General features: G+C 38.4%; 1 protein-coding gene across 3 annotated transcripts in view; it reads left to right on the forward strand.

Annotated features, from left to right (window-relative positions):
* Positions 1 to 2,259: 2,259 nt before the first annotated feature.
* Positions 2,260 to 20,947, forward strand: part of GRB2 (growth factor receptor bound protein 2) — a 77,972-nt gene continuing 59,284 nt past the window's right edge. The window contains exons 1-2 of one of the 3 annotated variants that reach the window (XM_083351368.1): positions 2,260 to 2,375; positions 15,888 to 16,134. In XM_083351368.1, coding sequence (XP_083207494.1) covers positions 15,919 to 16,134 — 216 coding nt within the window. In that variant the 5' untranslated portion in view covers positions 2,260 to 2,375; positions 15,888 to 15,918. Of the gene's footprint in view, positions 2,376 to 15,724; positions 16,135 to 20,947 lie in introns of those variants that run through there. The other 2 variants (XM_083351369.1, XM_083351367.1) reach the window with 2 other exon arrangements.

Here is a 20,947-nt window from a genome sequence, read left to right on the forward strand (position 1 = left end):
ATTCTCTTGAAAAAAATCTATCAGCCTGTGCCCTGCTTCATTTTGTACTCCAAGGCCAAACTTGCCTGTTATTCCAGTTATCTTTTGGCTTCCTAGTTTAGCATTCCAATCCCCCATGATGATAAGGACATCATTTTTTGGTGTTAGTTCTATAAGGTGCTGTAGGGCTTCATAGAACCGGTCAATTTCATCCTCTTCAGCACCGGTGGTTGGGGCATAGACTTGGACTACTGTGATATTGAATGGTTTGCCTTGGATTCGAACTGAGATCATTCTGTCATTTTGGGGATTGTATCCCAGTATTGCTTTTCCTACTCTTTTATTGACTATGAAGGCTAGTCAATTTCTTCTGAGAGATTCTTGCCCGCAGTAGTATACCTGATGGTCATCTGAATTAAATTCACCCATTCCTGTCCATTTTAGTTCACTGATTCCTAAGATGTCAATGTTCAGTCTTGTCATCTGTTTGACCACATCCAGCTTGCCTTGATTCATGGATCTTACATTCCAGGTTCCTATGGAGAAAAAAATCTTTACAGCATTGGACTTTCCTTTCACCATGATACATCCACAGCTGAGCGTCCTTTCAGCTTTGGCCCAGTCACTTCATTCTTTCTGGCACTACTAGTACTAGCCCTCTGCTCTTCCACAGTAGCATATTGGATGCTTTCCGACCTGAGGGGCTCATCTTCTAGCATATCTTTTTGCCTTTGGGTACTGTCCATGGGGTTTTCATGGCAAAGATACTGGAGTGGGTTGCCATTTCCTTCTCCAGTGGATCACGGTCAGAACTCTCTTCTATGACCTGTCCGTCTTGGGTGGCCCTGCACGGCATAACTCATAGCTTCACTGAATTACGCAAGCCCCTTCGCCACAACAAGGCAGTAATCCATGAAGGGGAAATGGCTGTAGTTTTTCATAATAGCATACACAAGTAGAAGTGGAGATAAAGGAAATTGTTCTTTTTTAAGGCTGAAGTTCTAAATGCAAACTATGTGATGACTTGTATTATAATGGAATATAGCGATGCATAAAATTAATTTGTAATGCTGCAGTCCTAAGCGTGTTTATTTAACAAATTCCATCATGGGGGAAAAACTGAATTGCTTTAAAATAAAGTTAAGATACTTACTGTCGATGATATTATAAGGCTGTAATTATAAATGCATTTAATTGGATTGAAACTTACCAATAGTTTTTTTTTTCAAAGGACTCATGTGATGTGAACAGTTTCGTAATAAGTAGAAATCAGCAAATAACAGATTTCCCATCAGTGAAGATCCATTTTAGAAGTTTCACTTCCTAATTTCAAATTTTTATATGTAAAACTGGTGAGGACATCGGAGGGGGAAAAAACACCACCAGCCTATTCTCAGAACATTTTATCTGATATTTATTTTAATTTTATCTGAGAAAATACAGGTCTCTTCAACATAACCACCAGATTTGCCTTAACAATACTGTAATGATCGTCTTCATGCTATTGTTAAGAGGCTAAGCAACTGCCCCTACTTTCACACAATACCAGCATTAGCACCAGGCAACGTAAGCAGACCATTGGAATCGAGTGGCTAATACATTTAAATAAATAACTCATGTCCCGTGGCATCCTTAAAATTTTATATTCTCTCCTCGGCTCCTTTTGCAAGGAGAGAAGGGGCAATAGAAGCAACCAAGCCATTCTCAGGATTTATGGCAAAGCTGCTGCTCAGTTTGGTAGAAAAGGATTAGGGGAGAGAAGATCTATGGCAGGGGTCTTCAAACTTGGCCCTTTTATGACTTGTGGACTTCAACTCCCAGAATTCCTCAGCCAGCAAAGCTGGCTGAGGAATTCTGGGAGTTGAAGTCCACAAGTCATAAAAGGGCCAAGTTTGAAGACCCCTGATCTATGGTCTTGGCTTCTAAAGTCTGGAAGTATGTATCATGGAAGAGACTGCTCTCCCCAGTAAAAAGTCACCCCATCTCCTATCTCTGAGGAAACAGCAGGAAATGCGATGCAGCGTTTCCTCTAGCACAGGACCCAAGTCTATCTATGAAGTTGTAGAATTACTTGACTCAAGTTTTCCCCAAGACAACCGAAAACCCACAACGCAGGAAAGCGCGAGAGTTAACTCTAATCCCGGGGCGCTACGAGGCGCACACGCGCGACCGTCTCCGGGGGGGGGGGTGCGTGTGTGTGTGTGGAGACCGAGCGCCCGGTCTCAGGAGCTCTGAGAAAGCGCGCCACGGCTCCCTCCCTCAACCCAGCTCGTCCTTCAGGACAGCGCGTGCGTTCTGGTCAGGGCGGAACGCTTCGTTCCCGCTGAGCGGAGGCCTCGCGAGATCGTTTGATGAGGGGCGTAGCGGAAGCTGTTCTGCGGCTCTCCTGCTGAGGGGTAAGAAGCGCCCGAGGGGGAGAGGGAAGCGATGGGGGGGAGGGGAGGGGGGCCACTCGGAGCTCAGCCCCGGTTTACGGTGAACTGACTGGGGCAGCGCGTCTGGTGCAATCGAGCGGGTGTCTCTCGGGAGCCCTGGTTGTCGTGGGCTCTGCTTCTGGCTCGCCAAAGCGAGCGGGTGGCCCCAAGCCTGTCAAAGGGGCTCGGGCGCTGATTTCCGACAGTCTTGTGCCACTTTGCGCGCGCCGGAACTTTCCCTTTCGCAGTTTCGATCTTGCTTGCAGAGAGAACTGCAAGTTTTTTTGAAGCGGGAGGGGGGGGGCTCCTTCTCGGCTCCGCCCTGGTATTGCTAACTTTCCTCTCTTGTTTGCAGATCTTACGCTGGCTTTGGGGGAGGTTTTTTTTTTTTTTTTGCTTTTCTCGGGGTTATACTGTTTGGCCTCGAAAACAAGGTAGCTTTTATATTCGTGCGAAGTTCGGCCGGTAAGGAAAACTAGTTTTCCTGAACATTTATTAGTTTGCATGCTAGTTCGTGCCGATTGTGTGGTATAGCAAGTTAACACATAAAAAGTGGGAACGAGCTTATTTCGGCCGTTGATAGCCCAAGGTAGAATTTGAAAATAATGGAGTTTTGTCATCTGATTCTAATCAGACCATCAACTGCATAATTTTCCAATTTTATCCTGAAAACAACCTAAAAGGGAAAAATGGATGCTACACTGAGTCTTCAGTAAAAATGGTGTGTGGGTAAAAGGAATATAAGTAAATTTTGAATCTTACATCAGGAGTCAGCTGAATTTGGGAGTTTCTCATATATGTATATATAGTTTTGCTGTTTTAATAAATTCTAGGCATGTGACTAGAGATACACACCACAGTATGCAATGAGCGTTTATTGGGATAAAAGTTGTACTGTATTGATAGCTGTTTAGGCAGCTGAACTATTTTAAATACTGTTTTCTAGATTTCAAATTGATTTCCATCTAATATTGTAATTACCATTTTTGTCTGCTCTGGAAGTAATTATTTCTGTGAACAGAAATACAGCTGATACCACTTCACAATGGCAGTAGTCTTTATGTAATATTTAAGTTTATGTGCCAGTATGAGAATGCATATTTGCATATCCAATAGATATCTCAAGTGTTTTTCTCATCAGTTCTAATTAAAAGGAGGAAGTGGCTAACGTCCCCTTCCAGTGTCACCATTAAATAGTTCTGAATACTTTCTGCAAGTGTTACAGAAGTGTGCTTTCAGGTTCTCACATCAAGTTAAATAGGAGATGCCACAAAATGGGACTCACTCATCACCCACTCAGAGCATTACAGGTTTTTGTATGTGTTCTTACCAATATTTTTGCTGTCCAGTTGGTAGAGGTACAATACTTTAAGACAAATTTAAGTTATAGAAATAATACTTTAGGAAAACAGATTTAACACATTGAAAAACTGAGATTAAAACAAAAGAAAATTCTAAAAACAAAAAAAAATTGAACAATTTTCTTCTCCAGGATCCCAAATCAGGTAACCAAGATGTGAGCCAAAACCAGTTCCATCCCTCTGGATCTTGGGAGATGTGAGAGGCTAGAGTCAACGATGGCGAACCTTTTAGAGTGCCCAAACTGCAACCCAAAACCCACTTATGTATCACCAGGTGCTGGGTGGACGTGGCTACAGTGGTCATGGCAGACTGGGTGGGCGTAACCACCTCTATGTTGCTGCTGGGGAGGGATGCCTGTGGGGGCCAGGCAGGGATGGGGGAGATTCAGGGGGTCTCTGGTAGATGGGGCAGTGGGCAGAAGGCTCCTCCTGCAGGGTGAGGCAAGGCAAGGCAGGGGCTGGTTGCAGAGAAAGGGAGGCTCCGGTGAGGGGGAGGAAGAGGGTTTAAGCAAGCTTCACAACTGGAGTGGGATTCTACCCCCCAAAACAAACGTGCTTCCTGGGTAACCTCAAAACAGACAGAAGACACCAAAACCTGCTGCAACCACCCAGCAGATGGGAGGGGAATAAAAACCAAACACCCCCACCACCACCACCAATCCTCAACAGAAATGCTCAGCCTTGGACAGGGAGAAGAGCACGGGGCAGGTGGGTATCTTGCTCAGCTGATGGCTTGGGGGGGAAGGGGGCAGCTACACCCTCTCCCAAACACTGCCTTCTCACGAAAGCAGGATGAAAATTCCAAAAAAGACAAGGAAAAAAAGTTAAAACAGAAGAGTGTCTCCGATGGTTTTCTTCCCCACTTCCTTCTTTCTAGATGCAGTTTAAAACAACTTTTTATTGAAACGTAAAAGTTTGCATTTGGCATGCTTTTGAAGAATTAATGTGATTTTTGCTGTTGTATGCATGCTGATAATTTATCTAACCTTGGCTCATATTTTGTAAGTTTGAGAGCAACACATGCAGCATTCAGGTCATCTGTTAGTCTGCTTCTGATGTCACATTTGATAGAATTCAAAGCTGAAAACAGCTGCTCACAAATGTAAGATGATCCAAACAAAGTAAGGAGAGCAATCCCAAGTGCTTTCATTGACTTAAAATTATTTGGCAGAGAATTCCATGCTTTAAGGATTTCATTTTCAGAACTAACTCTGCTGTCCTTTGTCATTCCTTCTATCTTCTCAAGTGTTTCACGCAGGTCATGGAATTTATTTTTCCAGATAGAGTTTTCTTGAAATTCCAATAGCTCCATTTCCAGATTTCCTAAATCTAACCAGTGTAAGCAGGAAAGATCAAGTTCTTCAAATTTAGCTTTATCTGGAGAAGTAAGAAAAGACAGGGTTGTCTCCATCTTACGGAACTGTAAAAATCTGTTATTAAAATTCACCTTTGCAGCTGCTACAATGCTGGAAAATTCCTTGTAGATTTCCTGATGGCTTGTAGGATTGTCTGCAAATGTAAAATTTTCTAAATGCATTTTTAGATTTGGAAAATATTTCAGCTGCCCACTTTCAAGGTCTCTTTCAAAAACCTGTAGTTTTCTCTCAAATGTTTTGATATCACAAAACATCCTTTCTGCTGTTTTCCCTACACGTTGTAATTGTTTGTTCATTACATTGAAGTGTAGTGTAAAATCTGTAAAAAACATGAGGTTGGTAAGCCAGGCCATATCAGTGAGCTGTGGATATTCTTCCCCTTTTTCGTTCATAAACAGCCTAATTTCATCCAAGCAGGCTACAAATCTTTCCAGGACTCGTCCTCTGCTCAGCCACCGGACATTATTATACATAAATAAACAATTATACTGTGCCTGAACCTCCTCAAGAAGTGCTTGAAACTGTTGACAGTTCAGAGCACAAGCCATGATGAAATTCACTATTTTTGTGACATCTTTGAGGACATCGTCAAATTTTTTGTTGCTTTCCCTGGCACAAAGAGCTTCTTGATGTATAATACAATGGAACTGAATGACTTGATGTTTTGTTTCTTTAACAAACAACTGTATGAAACCAGATGTTGCCTCCACCATAGAAGGTGCTCCATCAGTAGTAACTGAAACCACTTTTTCTGGTCTTATGTCTTGTGACAAAAAGGCTTCCTTCACAGCATTGTAGATATCTACTCCTTGTGTTCTTTCAGGCAAAGACACCAGTTTCACCAGCTCTTCTCTCATGATGTCACCAACAGCATAACGCAAAATTACTCCTAGCCTTGTATGATTATTTATATCTGTGCTTTCATCCAAGCACATGGAGTAACAGACTGCCTTTTGTAAGTCAGTGGTGAGCTGCTGACTAACATCACTTGCCATGCGCTGGATTCGATCTTTAACAGTATTTCTGCTAAGTGGCATCTCAGAGATGCGTTGAATAATTTTATCCTTGTTTGGGAAATCATGAAAAAGAGAATCACTCCCAGACAACATGGCTGTTCTGATAATATCTCCATCAGAGAGGGGCTTACCATGTTTTGCTATGCACAGTGAAATTTTAAAACTGGCAGCTGTCAGATGATTTGTTCTGGAAAGATAGTTGGAAAAACTAAGATGCGGGGAATGATAGTTCCTTAATTTCCCTTCAAGAAACTCTTTTCTTTCAGTATCACCAAGTTGGGCAACACTTTTGTGCTTGGTGTCAAAGTGCTGTGTGACACTTGATGTGCAACACACAACACTTTCGTTGCATAGAACGCATAATGCTTTCCCACTGCGTTCAATCACTCCAAATGACTCTGTCCAGGCCTCTTGGAATGATCTTTTGCTATCTGTTTTTGCTTTCTTTGCTGTATTCATTTTTGGTGTACAAGACTTGGAGTCTACAAAAACACAAAATTAAAAGAAAATGAAGCAACCAATACAAATTTATCCCTAAGTAAAGAAAAAGAAAAAGATCTTCAACAAACATGGAAAGGTAGACACTTTACCTGATTTACTTTTTATAGTTGCAGTATCATTTATGAACATACGGAAAAACCTTTTGATTCAGCAAGATACATTGATTATGAAAGATATTGGGCAAAGGAAAAAGACTAAAGTGGAAACCAAGAAAATAGATGATGGAACTTACCAGAGAGAATATTTAAAAAAAAACGTTTGAGTATGGTTAAAGAAATAAAAAGGATTTGGAATATATATGTCATTCTAAGAGTGATGAATATCCTAAATAATATAATATGCTTTTCCCCCTTTTTTATTTTCTTTCTTGATATGAATATAAAGTTGAAATGACTTTGATAAAGGAAATGTGTTAGATATTTAAATATGATTGAATTTAAGAAAATTATAATGGATTAAAAATGTTTTGAATAAGAGTTAAAGGATTACATGATTAAAATGTATTAATTGGAATATTTAAGGATTAAACATTTTAATTATGGTTAAAAGGAATAAGAAATCTTAGAAACAAATATATATTAGCTTAGGGGGGATATATATTTTAGTATGTTATTTTTTATGTTTCTTTACTCTTGCTCTTTCTTTTTTTTCCCAGTTCTGCCTCTTGTGTGCTTTAAGAATTTGGCAAAAGTGTCCCAAACTTTAAATCTCTGGTAGAAACAGCAGCACAGGAGGTATTTTGAGTCCCATCCTCCCACCATGAAGCCCCATCATTAAACCAGATTACCTTGTCTGAGGTTGGAGAAGCTAAAGGGGGCATGAGGTTTTGAATAGTCCAAACCCAAAGCAAAAATCCATGCTATGTGCTTTGTTCAAGAATGGAGGCAAAAAACAGATCAGGCTTGGATAAATTCTCTAGCCTGTAAATTCTCCCATCTGATGTCAGAATGGGCCAGAGGGGGCTAATAAAGGAGTTTATTGGTTTATTTAGAATATCTTCCTTTTCTAAGTTGCAGATAACCTTTGTGATCCTTGTTTCAGCAGCCTTTGGTTTGGGGTATTGTTTCTGGGGGGTTACCAGGGGCCTGGTCATCTTTACCTGTGCACTACCACATGTCCCACACTGTCCACAATGGGCTGAGCCCTGGAACCAAAGCCTCCATGTCAGAGGTCTGAAGCAGATGGGGCTGCAATGGAGATTTGCTTACTCAAATAAAAGTGTTTAATAAAACAAGTCTCCGCTCCAGGATTTAACACAGCTTACTTAGGATCATTGTGGGTTAAAAGAGAAAGGTAATTCCTCATCTCTTTAGGGTCTTTCAAATGGTTTCCCCGATACTGCCTGGCATGTGTTTATCAACCACAGCAGTGTGGCAGCCGATCCCCAATAATAATTGGGTGCCAGACATTATGTCCTGCACCATGGTTTGGAACCTTTGTGAGACACTGAAGCGGTCAGCAGAATTGGGGGAATCAGGATTTCTCTGGTAGGTGTACCATTTGGTGCAGTCTTCAGGATAGGTTAATATGACCCGCTCAATTTCTTGGTCAGATAAATTGTACTGGAGGCTCAGTGGATGTAGCCTCCAGGTCCATTTTGGGGGATCAGGGCTCAAGGCCCCCAGATCTGTAACAATCTGTTTCAATCTGATAGAGGATTATGAGTAACTACTTGTTCCCACTCTTCTCATTGCTGCTTTTGGGCATTTCTGCACCTTGTTTGTGCTCTGGTTTCCACTACTGCTATTGTAGCCTGAGGAATTTTATTGCTTAATTCCTCAAAGGGCTCCTTCCCATCAGAGAAAGAGTCTGGGATTTCATTGGGATCTTAGCCTGTTAAGCAGGCAATTTGGTAAGATTGCTTCCTTATTTGTCTGCGCAGCTCCCCAACCTTATTACATTCTCCACAAGCTGGGTGCTTTTTTCTAGTGGAGATCTGCACAAGGTCCTTTAAAGCTTCAATTTTTAATACTTGCACAGCATGCTTTTGTTGCCGTTCTTCTTCCCTTCTAAACTCCCCTTCAGTTGAGCTATGGTCTCTCTTACAAAACATGTAAGCCTACAAAACATGGATATTTTTGAGTTGCACACAGAAGTGTGCTCTCAGGTTCAGCTTATGGTCACTCACCCACAGACTCACAGGCCTGGAAAATTGCCACACTTATTCCCAAATCAACTGAAATACACAGAGACCCAGTGACTTTAAAATAGCAAACTTTTACTGATATATTTTTGGTCTTGTGCGCGCGCACACACACACACACACACACACACACACACACACACACACACACATATACTTACGCAGAGTCCACTAGTAGGCTGCCAAGCAGTGGCCAGAAGCCACAGAAACCACCAAGTCTGGCATCCAAAAGACTGGGCAGGCTTCAGGATCTCTCTTTATCCCCCAGAGGAGGGGCTTCCCATGCAGGCCCAACTCCTTTGTTGGTGAGACTTAGGGAGGGGCTAGCCATGTGCTCAGACCCAACTTTTGTCCTTTTGTTCCCTTAATGACTTGGTTCCTTTCCCTGAGGGAGCTTTTCCTGGCTTTTGTCCACTCTGCTTACATGACTTTGCCATTTTTAGGTATAGTGGCTTTGGCCTAGTCTCGCACAAGTACATTAAAACTTAGTTCTTGTTATGTATTGTACAAAAGCATTATGACTATTTCTACAGTGTAAGGGTACTTTAAGGTGTGTATATGTGTCAAAGGTATACCAACGCCAACCTCTTTCCATATTTTGGCAACTGTTAGCAAAGTATAGGATAATATTTAGTTCTTTCCACATTTTAGGTAAAGGATGTTACAAGTTTCTAAGGAAGGAAAAAATTGTCATAAAGCTCTCTTCTCTAATAATGCTTTTTTACTTTATTCAGAACTTTTTCTGTGTTAGGATTATTTGGATTTTTTAATTACTATTTTTTTTAAAAAAAACCTACCTGTATTATAAAAAACTAGATTCTATAGCACTCTGTTTAACATAACCATCCACATGACATGTAAATGTAGAATATTAATGTCCTGAAAGAGAGGAAGAAAAAAAATGGCTATTTATAAGCCTTGACTAGTGGAACAAGGAGGAAGTGAACTATTGTTTTTACTGCTAAAGATTTTGCAGACTGAGATTAATCTGGTTCCATGGAAAAAGATGATTAGCTTTACTGTCTTCTTCCTAACTCAGGCCTGTTATCCCTGCAGTATTTTGTATAATATGGTGGATGGTACAGGAAGTTTAAGAATGCAAAGTATTTGCTTAATATTGTCTTTTTCAGTTGAATAAGAGGGTGATAATAGTTTACTACATAAGGTAGTTTCTTGTTTTGGTCATTGTTAAAATTAGTTAAAATATGGGCCTCTTGAGTGTAAAGTGAGTGTACTGCAATAGTCTTCAACCAGTTTGCTGCTTAACCAGCTTTCAATAGGTAAGAATTGTAGCTGCCAAAAGTGCAATAGATCTTCTGACACTACCCTAGTTTGTGAGAGACATAAAGAGAAGGCTATTCACCCACCTTCTCACCACTTAGGTCTTGTACACACATTAGTACAAAAATTAAGTAGATTGCCAGTAGGGAAACAAATTGTCCTCTCTTGCTGTAGCCCATTGTAATGCTGTTCTAAGCATGCAAAAGGAAAAGCCCAATTTATTTGGACAACATAGAAATTACTAGAGTAGCAGCAAAAAGCATGGAGCTTCATTCTCCAATAGTACATAGTGTTTTATACTAGGTAATTAATTCTTTTAGCCTGTGTTTCAGTGTTTCTAGAAACATTTACTGTTTATTTGCTTGTCTGATCTATATATTACTGTTTATTCAGGAGCTGTATATATTGTATAGCTCTCTTTTCTCCCACAGTATCAACCCTGTGAGGTAGATTGGGCTAAGAGAAACACTGCCCAAAGTTATCCAGTGAACCTCTATGGTTAAGGGTAGATTTTAAGATGTGATGAAAAATCTCTTTGAGTGAAGAAGGGTAATCTGTGAAGATTGTCAAAGCTTGAAACGGTGATATATTTAGAAGATATATTTTTAGGTTTACTGTGTATGAATCAACTCATAATCCTCTAATGCTCAGTGCTAAATAATAAATGCACTGAAAATTACATCATCAAAGGAAAGCATTATGGTTAAATGACTGTTGTTTAATCATGATATACACATATATACAAGAGAAATTGTTTAATTATTTGGGGATGAAGAATAATTGCTATACAGTATTTATAAATAATGTATATTTATAAATCTCTTCCAATTTGTAGTCATCAGCATCATTTTGTAGGTAAATGTATTTCGATTTATTTATATTGTACAAATAATTTACAAATAACTCAAGGCAGCGAACATATCCAACACATCATCCTATTTGCCGCACAACAACCACCTGTGAGGTGAGTTGGGCTGAAAGAGAATGACTGGCCCCAAGTCACCCAGCTGGCTTTCATGGCTAAGGTGGGACTTGAACACACAGTCTCCTGCTTTCTAGCCTGGTTCTTAACCACTACTAGACCAAACTGGCTCCCATAGTTTGTATGTAATCTATAGGGTATAAACTACCAAACTGGTATCCTAAACCTTGCTGACAAAGTACTCCTACATCATTCATCGTAGTCCAGGTCATCTGGATGACTGAGAATTTCCGCAGACATTACCAAACAGATAATTTACTAGTCTTATGCATGATTAAAGAAGCTTCAGTTAGCAATATCTAAAGCCTTTCTAGATCAGACAGGAGAAGGAGAGCTTTCTACTCCTATAATCGCCAGTCAGAATCCCACAGTAATTAACTAGCTAGTCATTTGTGAATAAAATTTGTATTTCTAGGAATTTTAAGCTTGTCAGTGGAAATTATAGTCAGAGCTAGTAGACTTTATAGCAATGTCCTGAATAAATTGGTCAATTTTTTAAAAAAAGTTTTCTAAGCTGTTATCATTACATACTGTGATATCAGACTCTTTAAACCAGGGGTGTCAAATTCACAATGTCTCGTGGCGTGATGTATCTCGACTTTTTTGCCATTGCTGGCAATGGCGTGGGTGCGGTTTCACTATGATGCATCCAGCCCATGGGCCGGCAGTTTGACACCCCTGCTTTAAAATGTTAAAAAACACTTGGTTTTGTCTGCCCTTAATTCCCCACTTTATTGGATAAGTGTGAATTCTGATATTATGAAATAGGAAGAAAAAAATATTTCTGTTTTCTCCATCTTTATGGTCCTGTATTTTTTTTCTCTTCCCCCCCCCCCAAAACCCTTTTTGAATCCATTCTTAATTATGTACCATGGGAGGTATCCTTTTTACATGCACATCTGGCTACTTTCCATATATGTCACTAATAACAGAGATAATAAGTTCAAAATCACTTCCTTCTGCATTATTTATTTCACCTATTAAGTCACATTGGATTTACCAAAATTGCAGTTTGGAAACTGAGTAATATGCAAGCAGAGGAAATTGTACGCATTTCCTTTACAGATCATTTTGTAATATGCATTCCTGCAATGACTTAAACAAAAGATTTGCTCTTCAGAATTTCATATTCACTGTCTATATACTCTGTATCCAAACAAATTCAGGGACAGGGTGAAAAGTGTCATCCTAAATCATGTCAGCAATTTCCTGATAAGTCTAGCTCTTTTTACTATTGTTTCTGTTTAATATGTTATGCCTCATTTATGCTTGTAAAGTGAAGTGATATATTGTAAAATATCTGCCCAAATTAAGACTAGAAGATTTGTAAATTGTTTTGCTCAATAAACATTCTTGCTTTCATTCTTATTACATTGTTCTCTTAAGCTTGTTATATGTCTGCTTGCTGTTGTTTTTAGTGTAATGCTAAAATCTCTCAATAGTTTGATTCTTGCAGGCCCACTCAAGACAAAATAGTCAAGCTGTTTTTTAATTAAAGCATTTGGCTCAGGTAGATAATGAACTGCCTTGGTATTGGATTACTATTTGCAGAACAAAAATCAAGTTTAGATTTGTAGACCTGGTTTTCAAGCATTATACTATTGTAATTAATGTATCCATCAAGCAACCACTAATGCATTTCGTCTAGTAGAAAGCGAGAAAAAGAATTATCACCAGTTTCCTCAAAGTTTTTAGAATATCAGAAAAAGAGGAGGGTTCTGCCTTGATAGAGAGGAAAAAAATCATAACTTTCTCCCAAGTTTTCTGTTATACAAGTAGGAAGAAAGAAAAAGAGCTGTATCTAAGTTGACATAGGGATTTTGATTGGATTCTCACATTACACTATGCCGTAAAATATTTTGGCTTAACTTGATGAGTAAATCCATTCACCAGAAGCAGGATGATAGAATGGATATTTTGTAAAAAAGCACAATAAAGTATATTGGGGGTGGACCTAAGAATGATCTCTGTGACTTGAGTTTCTTTCCACCTTTATTTACAATTTGTGGCTGTGACTTGTTCTAAGTTAGTTTCTCAGACTCCACTTGCTGTTTTTAATCAGGTAAGAAATAGGAGGGAAGTAGCAGGAAAACTTAGGAGCTTTACAAATTGCATGAAACTATAATGTCTCTTGGTTTGTTGAAACTGGAATTCCAGCTACTGTGATTTATGAACCATAGCTTGTATTTTACTATTTGTGATTGGAGTTTGTTCAACAAATTATAGTTTAATACAATGGCTTTTCATTTTAGAAGAACGATTTCCAGTTAAAATGTCTGTTGGCATGATTTGTAGTGATAAAGAATAGTGTTGGAATTGTACAGTTTTTCCCCAGTTCTGGTTTGGAAAAATACTGTATAGCTGTTCACAATTTATATCCAATTTGTATCATATTTATAATTAAACACATTTTTATTATAGGCTTGTATTCCAGATTATGTGTATTTTTATATAGAATGACTGTTTATTCATTCTACCAACCTATGGGACTTGCTGATAAATATGACTAAGACCATAGATTTATCATATTTATGTATGTGCCAGACTTTATGTATTTTAAAATATAAGCAATTTGGCACAGGAATGAAAATCCTCTTTTAGATATATATTTGAATGTTATAATTCCATGTCTATAGACAGATTGCAGTTTCCTTTGATGACTTTGCTTGTAATTAAAGTTAAAATGTTTAATGAATTTGTTACCATAGTATATGTAAATATATAAACTAAATTTGTCTTATTTGAATCAAAGAAAGAGGACACCCAGGTACTAGTTATTCTGTCAGCCCTCAGTACTTTTAGACTAGGGGTCTTCAAACATGGCCCTTTTATGACTTGTGGACTTCAACTTCCTTAGCACACTGGCTGAGGAATTCTGGGAGCTGAAGTCCACAAGTCATAAAAGGGCCAAGTTTTTTTTTTAAAATGTACTGTAAAACTTTTCAATAAAAGGGCCAAGTTTGAAAACCCCTGTTTTAGACCAATCATTCTTTCTCACCCTTGCCTACCTCACAGAGTGGTCATTGTGGGAAAAATAAGCAGGAGCACTAGGTATGTTTGCTTAAGTTTCTGAATAAAAGACAAGTTATAAATAAAAGTTATAAAATAAATAAATATTGAAGGGAAAATGGGAGGTACGTTGAATAGATCAGTCCTGAGACAGAGTTGGGATGAACTCATGCTACCTCATAAAAAACATTTAAATATGAAATTATTTCCAAAGTTGGACAGTAGAACAAACATTCAGATGTATGTTTTACATATATATAAAACAGCAGAAGCATGGATGAGAGTCACTAGCAAGACACTGATCTGTGGCTTTACCTGTAGGTATGTTTATGGAGGGAACAGCAGAGGATTTTATTGGCTTCAAATTTATTGAATAGTATTGCTATTAATGTAAAAAATAAAGCCTTTCCTGAAATACTGTGGAGTCAATTATGCGTCCTTTAAAATATACCGTTTGTTTGAGGGGGGTGTAAAGGGGATGTAAAACTTTATACAGTAATGAATGGGTTAGTTTGTAAGCTGCCATAATATAGTTATGGTTCATGTTTATCATATTTGAATATTCTGCTTTTTCGTCCTATGCAATAAATTCATGTTTTTTTTGTTTGAACATCAGATTTCAAACAGAACTAAAGGCTGTCTGGTAAATTGTTAAAAGTAACTGAGCAATTCAACCCATACTTCTATTTTCAAAATATTCTCTTTTATATAGTATGGACCTTTTTAAAGTTCTGGCACAACTATTTTTTTTCTCAAAGGACACTATATGCAAGATCAGTTGCAACTCTGGGAGGTTGGAAACAATATTTTCTCTGACCAGTGGAGAAATGGTATAGACTAGCTTGGCTGGCTCAGGAATTCTGGGAGTTGAAGTCCATGAGTCATAAAAGAGCCGAGGTTGCCTACCCCTGGACTAAAGAGGCTGATAGCATATAGGGGGAAACTTTTATTTTGTCTGATTTGGAAGAAAGCTTTTTTTTCCCCTGAAAACTTGTCAAGATATGTTTGCCATGTGAAAACTGACCATCATCCCGTTTCACTTGAAAATAAATGGATTCAACTCCCCCCCCACACACACATCCCCCAACCCTGAATTTAGACCTTCCATTCAGGACCGTACCCTTGGCCTTTAACTAGAGAAGGGAACGGCATGTTTAATTACTGGGGGGGCAGGAGTAAGACCATCGGAGGTATTTTATGTTTAATTAATTTTGTACAGCTAGGGCCGATTTTGGTGGTGACTTGGAATCTCTTCAGAACAGGAGAACACGTACAAGTTTTGCTTTTGGGTCGTTTCCCCTTAGAAACCTCTATGTCTGTCTTAGTGCCTGTGTGTGTGTGTGTGTGTGTGTGTGTGTGTGTGTGTGTGTGTGTGTGTGTGTATAAGCTTAACATTTATCTCTTCAAGAGAACTCCCGGTTTCTGCCTTCAAGGGAGGGAGTCGATTTTGCTGCCCGCTTCCAGCTCTAAGAAGCGCCCCTTCAGCAGAGAAGCCCGGCTTTATGTGTCGGCTTCGCTTTGGAGGGCGGGCAGCACCAGCTGCTCTAGAGCGAGGAGGAGGGGCGTGAGCAGGCCGATTCCTGTCCCTCTCCCGTTCGGTGGCTGGAGTGGGGGAGTCTGCGTCCGTCCTCTTGGGCGGGCTGCTATTGGCCGTAGTAAGTGCCACTCGACGCTTCCTGCCTGCGCCGGGAGCTGAAAGAGAGGTTGCAGAAAGAGGAAGCGGTAAAGCCGAGCCGAGTCGAGAGGAGGGAGAGGTGCAGGGCGCGGTCCCTGTCATTGATCCGGGCTACTTCCCTCAATGTTCCCTCTCTTCCTTCCCTCTTAGGGCGGATTGGCCCTCGCTGTTTCCCTTGTCTATGCGAAAGACCGAGCCGGAGGTCGGGCAGAAAAGGGCGGCGCGGACGAGAGGCAAAGCTAAACCGGGCGTTCCCGGAGAAGGCTTTCAGGGAGAGAGCGCCTTTTCCTCTTCGTTGCCAGCCGAGAGCGACCCCAGCATGGAAGCTGTCGCCAAATACGATTTCAAAGCCACCGCAGACGATGAGCTCAGTTTCAAACGGGGAGATATTCTTAAGGTAGGTGGTGCACAAAGAGGCCAAGATTGCCCTCTTCAGGCTTTCTCCGAAATGATGGTCTTTGGAAACTCCGTCATATCGTTCCTACAGACCTTGTATATCGCTCGCTCCCCGCCTCCCACACGTTGAATTTGCCTTTGTTCATTTGGTGTGCAAATTGCCTTTTGGTACTTTTTACCGTTCGTGTAAAAAGGTTGGGTGGTAGAGCTACACTGATGTTTTATTGCAGCTTGCTATGTGATGCTGGAGGCTTGGGTAGTTGTCAGTTATTTCCTTCCCATTTTAAATGTCTTGTTTCCTCCTCACTTTGCTAGTGTCAAAGCTGCCACTAAGCGAGAGAAAGAGTTCTTGCCAGTCAGTGACTGCTAAAAACGGCAATTTTACTTTGTACGTATCAGTTCTGCTTGGAAATATTCTTCTGCTACCTTGTGTTATATTCTTCTGACGATATACGTTTTAAAACTGTGGTTTCGTATTTGTATATACATCTATCAACCGAAGGTAACATTAATGCAGCTTGGAAAGAAAGCTTTGTGTGTGGACTTCAACTCCCAGAATTCTCGGCAAGGGTTATTATAGTTAAGGATTCTGAGAATTGAAGACCACATAGTTGAAGTTGCCAAAGCTGGGAAACACTGCCACAGTTCATGAAAAGTAATAGTGTAATGTACTACTGCTCCTTTTACTATAGTATTCTCCATAAACGCATTGCAGCTTTCCTTATATTTTCCTTATATATTTCCTTAGAATTACTGAGGAAAGAAGGGATCTTGGAGATATTTATAAAAAATGCTACTGTTTTGTTTCCTCTCAGAGAAAATCAGAATTAGCTTATAAGTTCAGTTAATAATAGAAGTAAAGGAATACATTACTTGATGTATAAATTTCACGTTCAATTTGAAATCTTTATTTTGTTAGGCTTTTAATAAAGCAGCATGATAGTTGTTGAGCATCAAGGTAAATTTAGAATATAGTACATTTAACCTCTTCTGCACTATATTTCATAGTTTTTATAAGTATGTAGCGTCTGGGAACAGTTTGTAGTTAACAAAATACAACTATATAATTACGCAGCAGGACAATAAAGTGGTTTTAATTTTAAAATATATCACAATTCTGGCTAAAGGCTATGAGGTAATAAAAATAAATGGATATAAAAAGTTAAATCAGGCCTGCTTAAGCTCTAGGGTGGGATATTTATAATGTCAAACTATAAATGTCTTTGGTCCTTCTTTGTACTAAGAAAAGATAAAATTCAGATGCTATATTTGGGCAACAAAAGAAAAGGCTGGAGGGCTTAAATCACATTAGTCTTATTTTTCTTGGGTTCATGTTAGATTGATTTGTATATATTAATGTTAATAGTTTAGGCACTAATATTTGGAACTTCCTTATTTTTTCCCCACCAATGACATTTATTAATATCTGATCCTAAAATTAAGACTCAATGGTTTTCAATGTTAATAATGTGGTACACCTAATTCAGGTGAAGTGGGAAAGGGAAACTAATATTCATAGATTCCTTCCAATATGGTTAACATTTAGTAAGGGGATCAAGTCACACGGAAAAACCCTCCATTGTGCCTGAAATAATGGTATTCCTTTCAAGTTCCTATTTAAAATTAACCTTGCCTGCAATGTTGGATAAAGCAGGACAGTTGTTGAATCATTTTTAAAGAACATGCATTGAAGCCTTACTTCATCTCATTGCATTGCTTCCTTGGTTTCATCCAACATTCGAAACCAAAAATAGGTGTCATATGGTTTATAAAACTGGTATTGAAAATAATTAATTCTACTGAATTAATTCAAATTCAGATTCTAGTTTAGCCCTGATCTAATCTCACAATGTATCTTGAGGATGGATTCAATTTAAAAGCAACTTGGTCTTATTATCCAATTTATAGTCAGATAACTGAATTAGCAAAGTTCTATATTCATCAGTACTTCAAAAGAGAAATATGTATTAGGTTTTGATATGTTTCTGTATCAGAATTGGAAAATATAACATTTGTTCATCAATACTAAGTGGAAGCACAATTGAAACCTAGATATTTTTATCTGACATGCAATCATGTTTTTTCTTCTTTCATCAATTCTTGAGAAAGAAAAGGTTCTGAAATAAATATGGATGAATGGATTGAGGTGAAAATAAAATCGTGAAATCTTGTCTGAATTGATTCCAAAGTTAGTTGTACTTATACCCTATTGGAATGAATATCTGGGAATTTAATAACCTTGGCTGGGTCCAACACATTTATCAATATGCTTCACAGTCCTTATTATGTAATTAATTATAAATTAATGAAGCTTTTTGTTTCAAATTCAGGTCAGGATTTAGTTGTACTTTTTTCCCAAGCGATTGTCTTTTTGCTTTTTTCTATTAACTAATGAAAATATAAATTGTAGGAATTATAAAGAGAAGGCCATAGAAGTTAACAATTTGTTTGGATTTGCAATCTTGCTAAATTATCCTTCCATTTCTTATATGGCCACACTGAAGAATATTGATGAATATATACAGGTAATCTTCATCTTACAACAGTTCATTTAGTGACTGAAATTACAACAGCACTGAAAAAAGTGGCTTAAGACTATTTCTCACACTTATGATAGTTGCAGCATCCCTATAGTCACATGATTTACATTTGGATGCTTGACTACTGGTTCATATTTATCATGGTCACATTGTCCCAGAGTCATGTGATCAGCTTTTGCAAACTTCTGGCAAGCAAAGTCAATGGGGAAGCCAGATTCACTTAACAACCAGGTTACTAATTTAACAACTGCAGTGCTTCACTTAACAAATGTGGCAAGGAAAGTCATAAAATGGGACAAAATTCACTTAACAAATTTCTCAGTTAACAACATAAATTCTGGGCTCAATTGTGGTTGTAAGTCAAGGACTACCTTTATTAACTATATTACATTTTAATTATAATGTACCATTCTCAGTATGTCTTCAAAATGGTACTTTCAAAAGGAATAGGTTTGTATTGCTCTTCAACACTTGAATGATTAGAAATGTCCTTCTATAATCTTGGGGAAGAAAACAAAATGCATGTTCTTGGACAAATTTTCAGTAAATCCTCTTTAAAAATGTTACCGTATTTTCTGGCATATAAGATGACTTTTTAACCCATGAAAATCTTCTCAAAAGTTGGGGGGGTCGTCTTATATGCCCAGTCGTCTTATACGCCGGAAAATACGGTATTTGTAAGTATTGTCACTGCAGGAAACGCATATATTCAGTTCTTGGCTATAACTTGAACTGCAACTTTTACCTACTTGTTCAGTAGTAACCTTGTGGTTATGTTCCAAAAGCAAGTAAACCTTTGATTCAAAACTCTGTAAATTTGTTCAGCTCTGTGTTTGTATATGTGAGACTATAGCAGGATAAGTTTTGCTTCTCACTTTGAAAATAGGGAAATTTGCCAATTCTCAATCAACTGTCACAATATACTGCCATCTGGCAAGGAAAACAGTTTTTTTTTTCATTTGCCTTACAAAATGTTAGAGACTATTTTTTGTACTGTTTAGATGGTATATTTTATATTTCTCCCAAGCAACATTAAAGTAGGCATGTTTACATAATTTGTTGTATTTATAAACAACGTCTGCCAACTAGGCAAATAGGTCAATACATAATAAAATCAAGAAAATAATTATACAGAGTAATTTGAGAACAGCCTTAAAATGAGAGAGTAACAAAAGTCATATATTAAAAGCCAGAGAGTAGGAGCTCGGAACAAAACATCCTGTGTTTGTCTTATGTGGGAACTCGAAACTAGTAATTGTTCCTGTTTTTGTCCTAAGGCTACAAAATATATAACCAGCATGTTAAATTGAACAAAGGAACTGATGATCAATATTGTAAGAATAATGAAATGTACTTTTGATTTAAAAGAAGGTGGGCTGCAACATTTTGTCTCATCTAAAGGCTCAATTATGTTCTGGATCATTTTCAAGGCCCTGAAATGTACGGAATGTGGGTTGTGGATCACAGCCTCTGTAGGATTGCATTTAATCCCCAACTTGTCTGCCTTTAGAAGAGAAGGCAAGATACATATCAGATGGATATGCTCCTAGTTCCTTCCTTTAAATATTGCCACCTTATGGGAGCTAGAAAGCATGGATTTCCCATGGTATCCCCTGCCCTATAGAACATCATTGCTTCTGAAGTTGGGCAGCCTTCTACCTTCCTAGCCTTCAAAAAAGCAGTGAAGGCTTGGCTTTTCCCCTAAGCTCTGAGATAGGAGGAGGTGACTATGTGTTGGAAACGTAACTCGGTGCTAGGTTTTTTATTTTTAATGTTTATGGTTTTAGTAGTTTTAATATGTTTTTTATGTTTTCATTTAATTCTTGATTGATAGCTGCCCAGAGTTTGATATAAAATGGGCAGCTATATAAATGTTTCAAATAATAAATATATTTTTGCAAGGTTCTTAATGTTAATATTTTAACTTTATAATGTTTCATTCTGTGATCTGTAGATGTTAACCTCTCTTCAGTATTCTTTTGAGTAGAAAGCAGGATGTCAATTGAATTAAAAATAATTGTAAAATTTTGATATGTTAATATTATGCATAAAGAGTTCTGAGTTCCTAAGAAATGGTGAAACCTCCAAATTAGATATAAAACATGTTCATGACGATTGTTAGCACTTGTATCTGCAGATATAATGTTCAGTGCAGGAATTGAAAATTAGAAATATACTGCTTTAGTACTTGCAGATGACTACGGTACATCCATTCTAAAATGTGAAGTTCATTCCCTGTGCATCTTGGATATTGTTGTATTTTAGAGATGAAAA

Source organism: Vipera ursinii (assembly GCF_947247035.1).
Source record: "Vipera ursinii genome assembly, chromosome: 2".
Lineage (NCBI taxonomy): Eukaryota > Metazoa > Chordata > Lepidosauria > Squamata > Viperidae > Vipera > Vipera ursinii.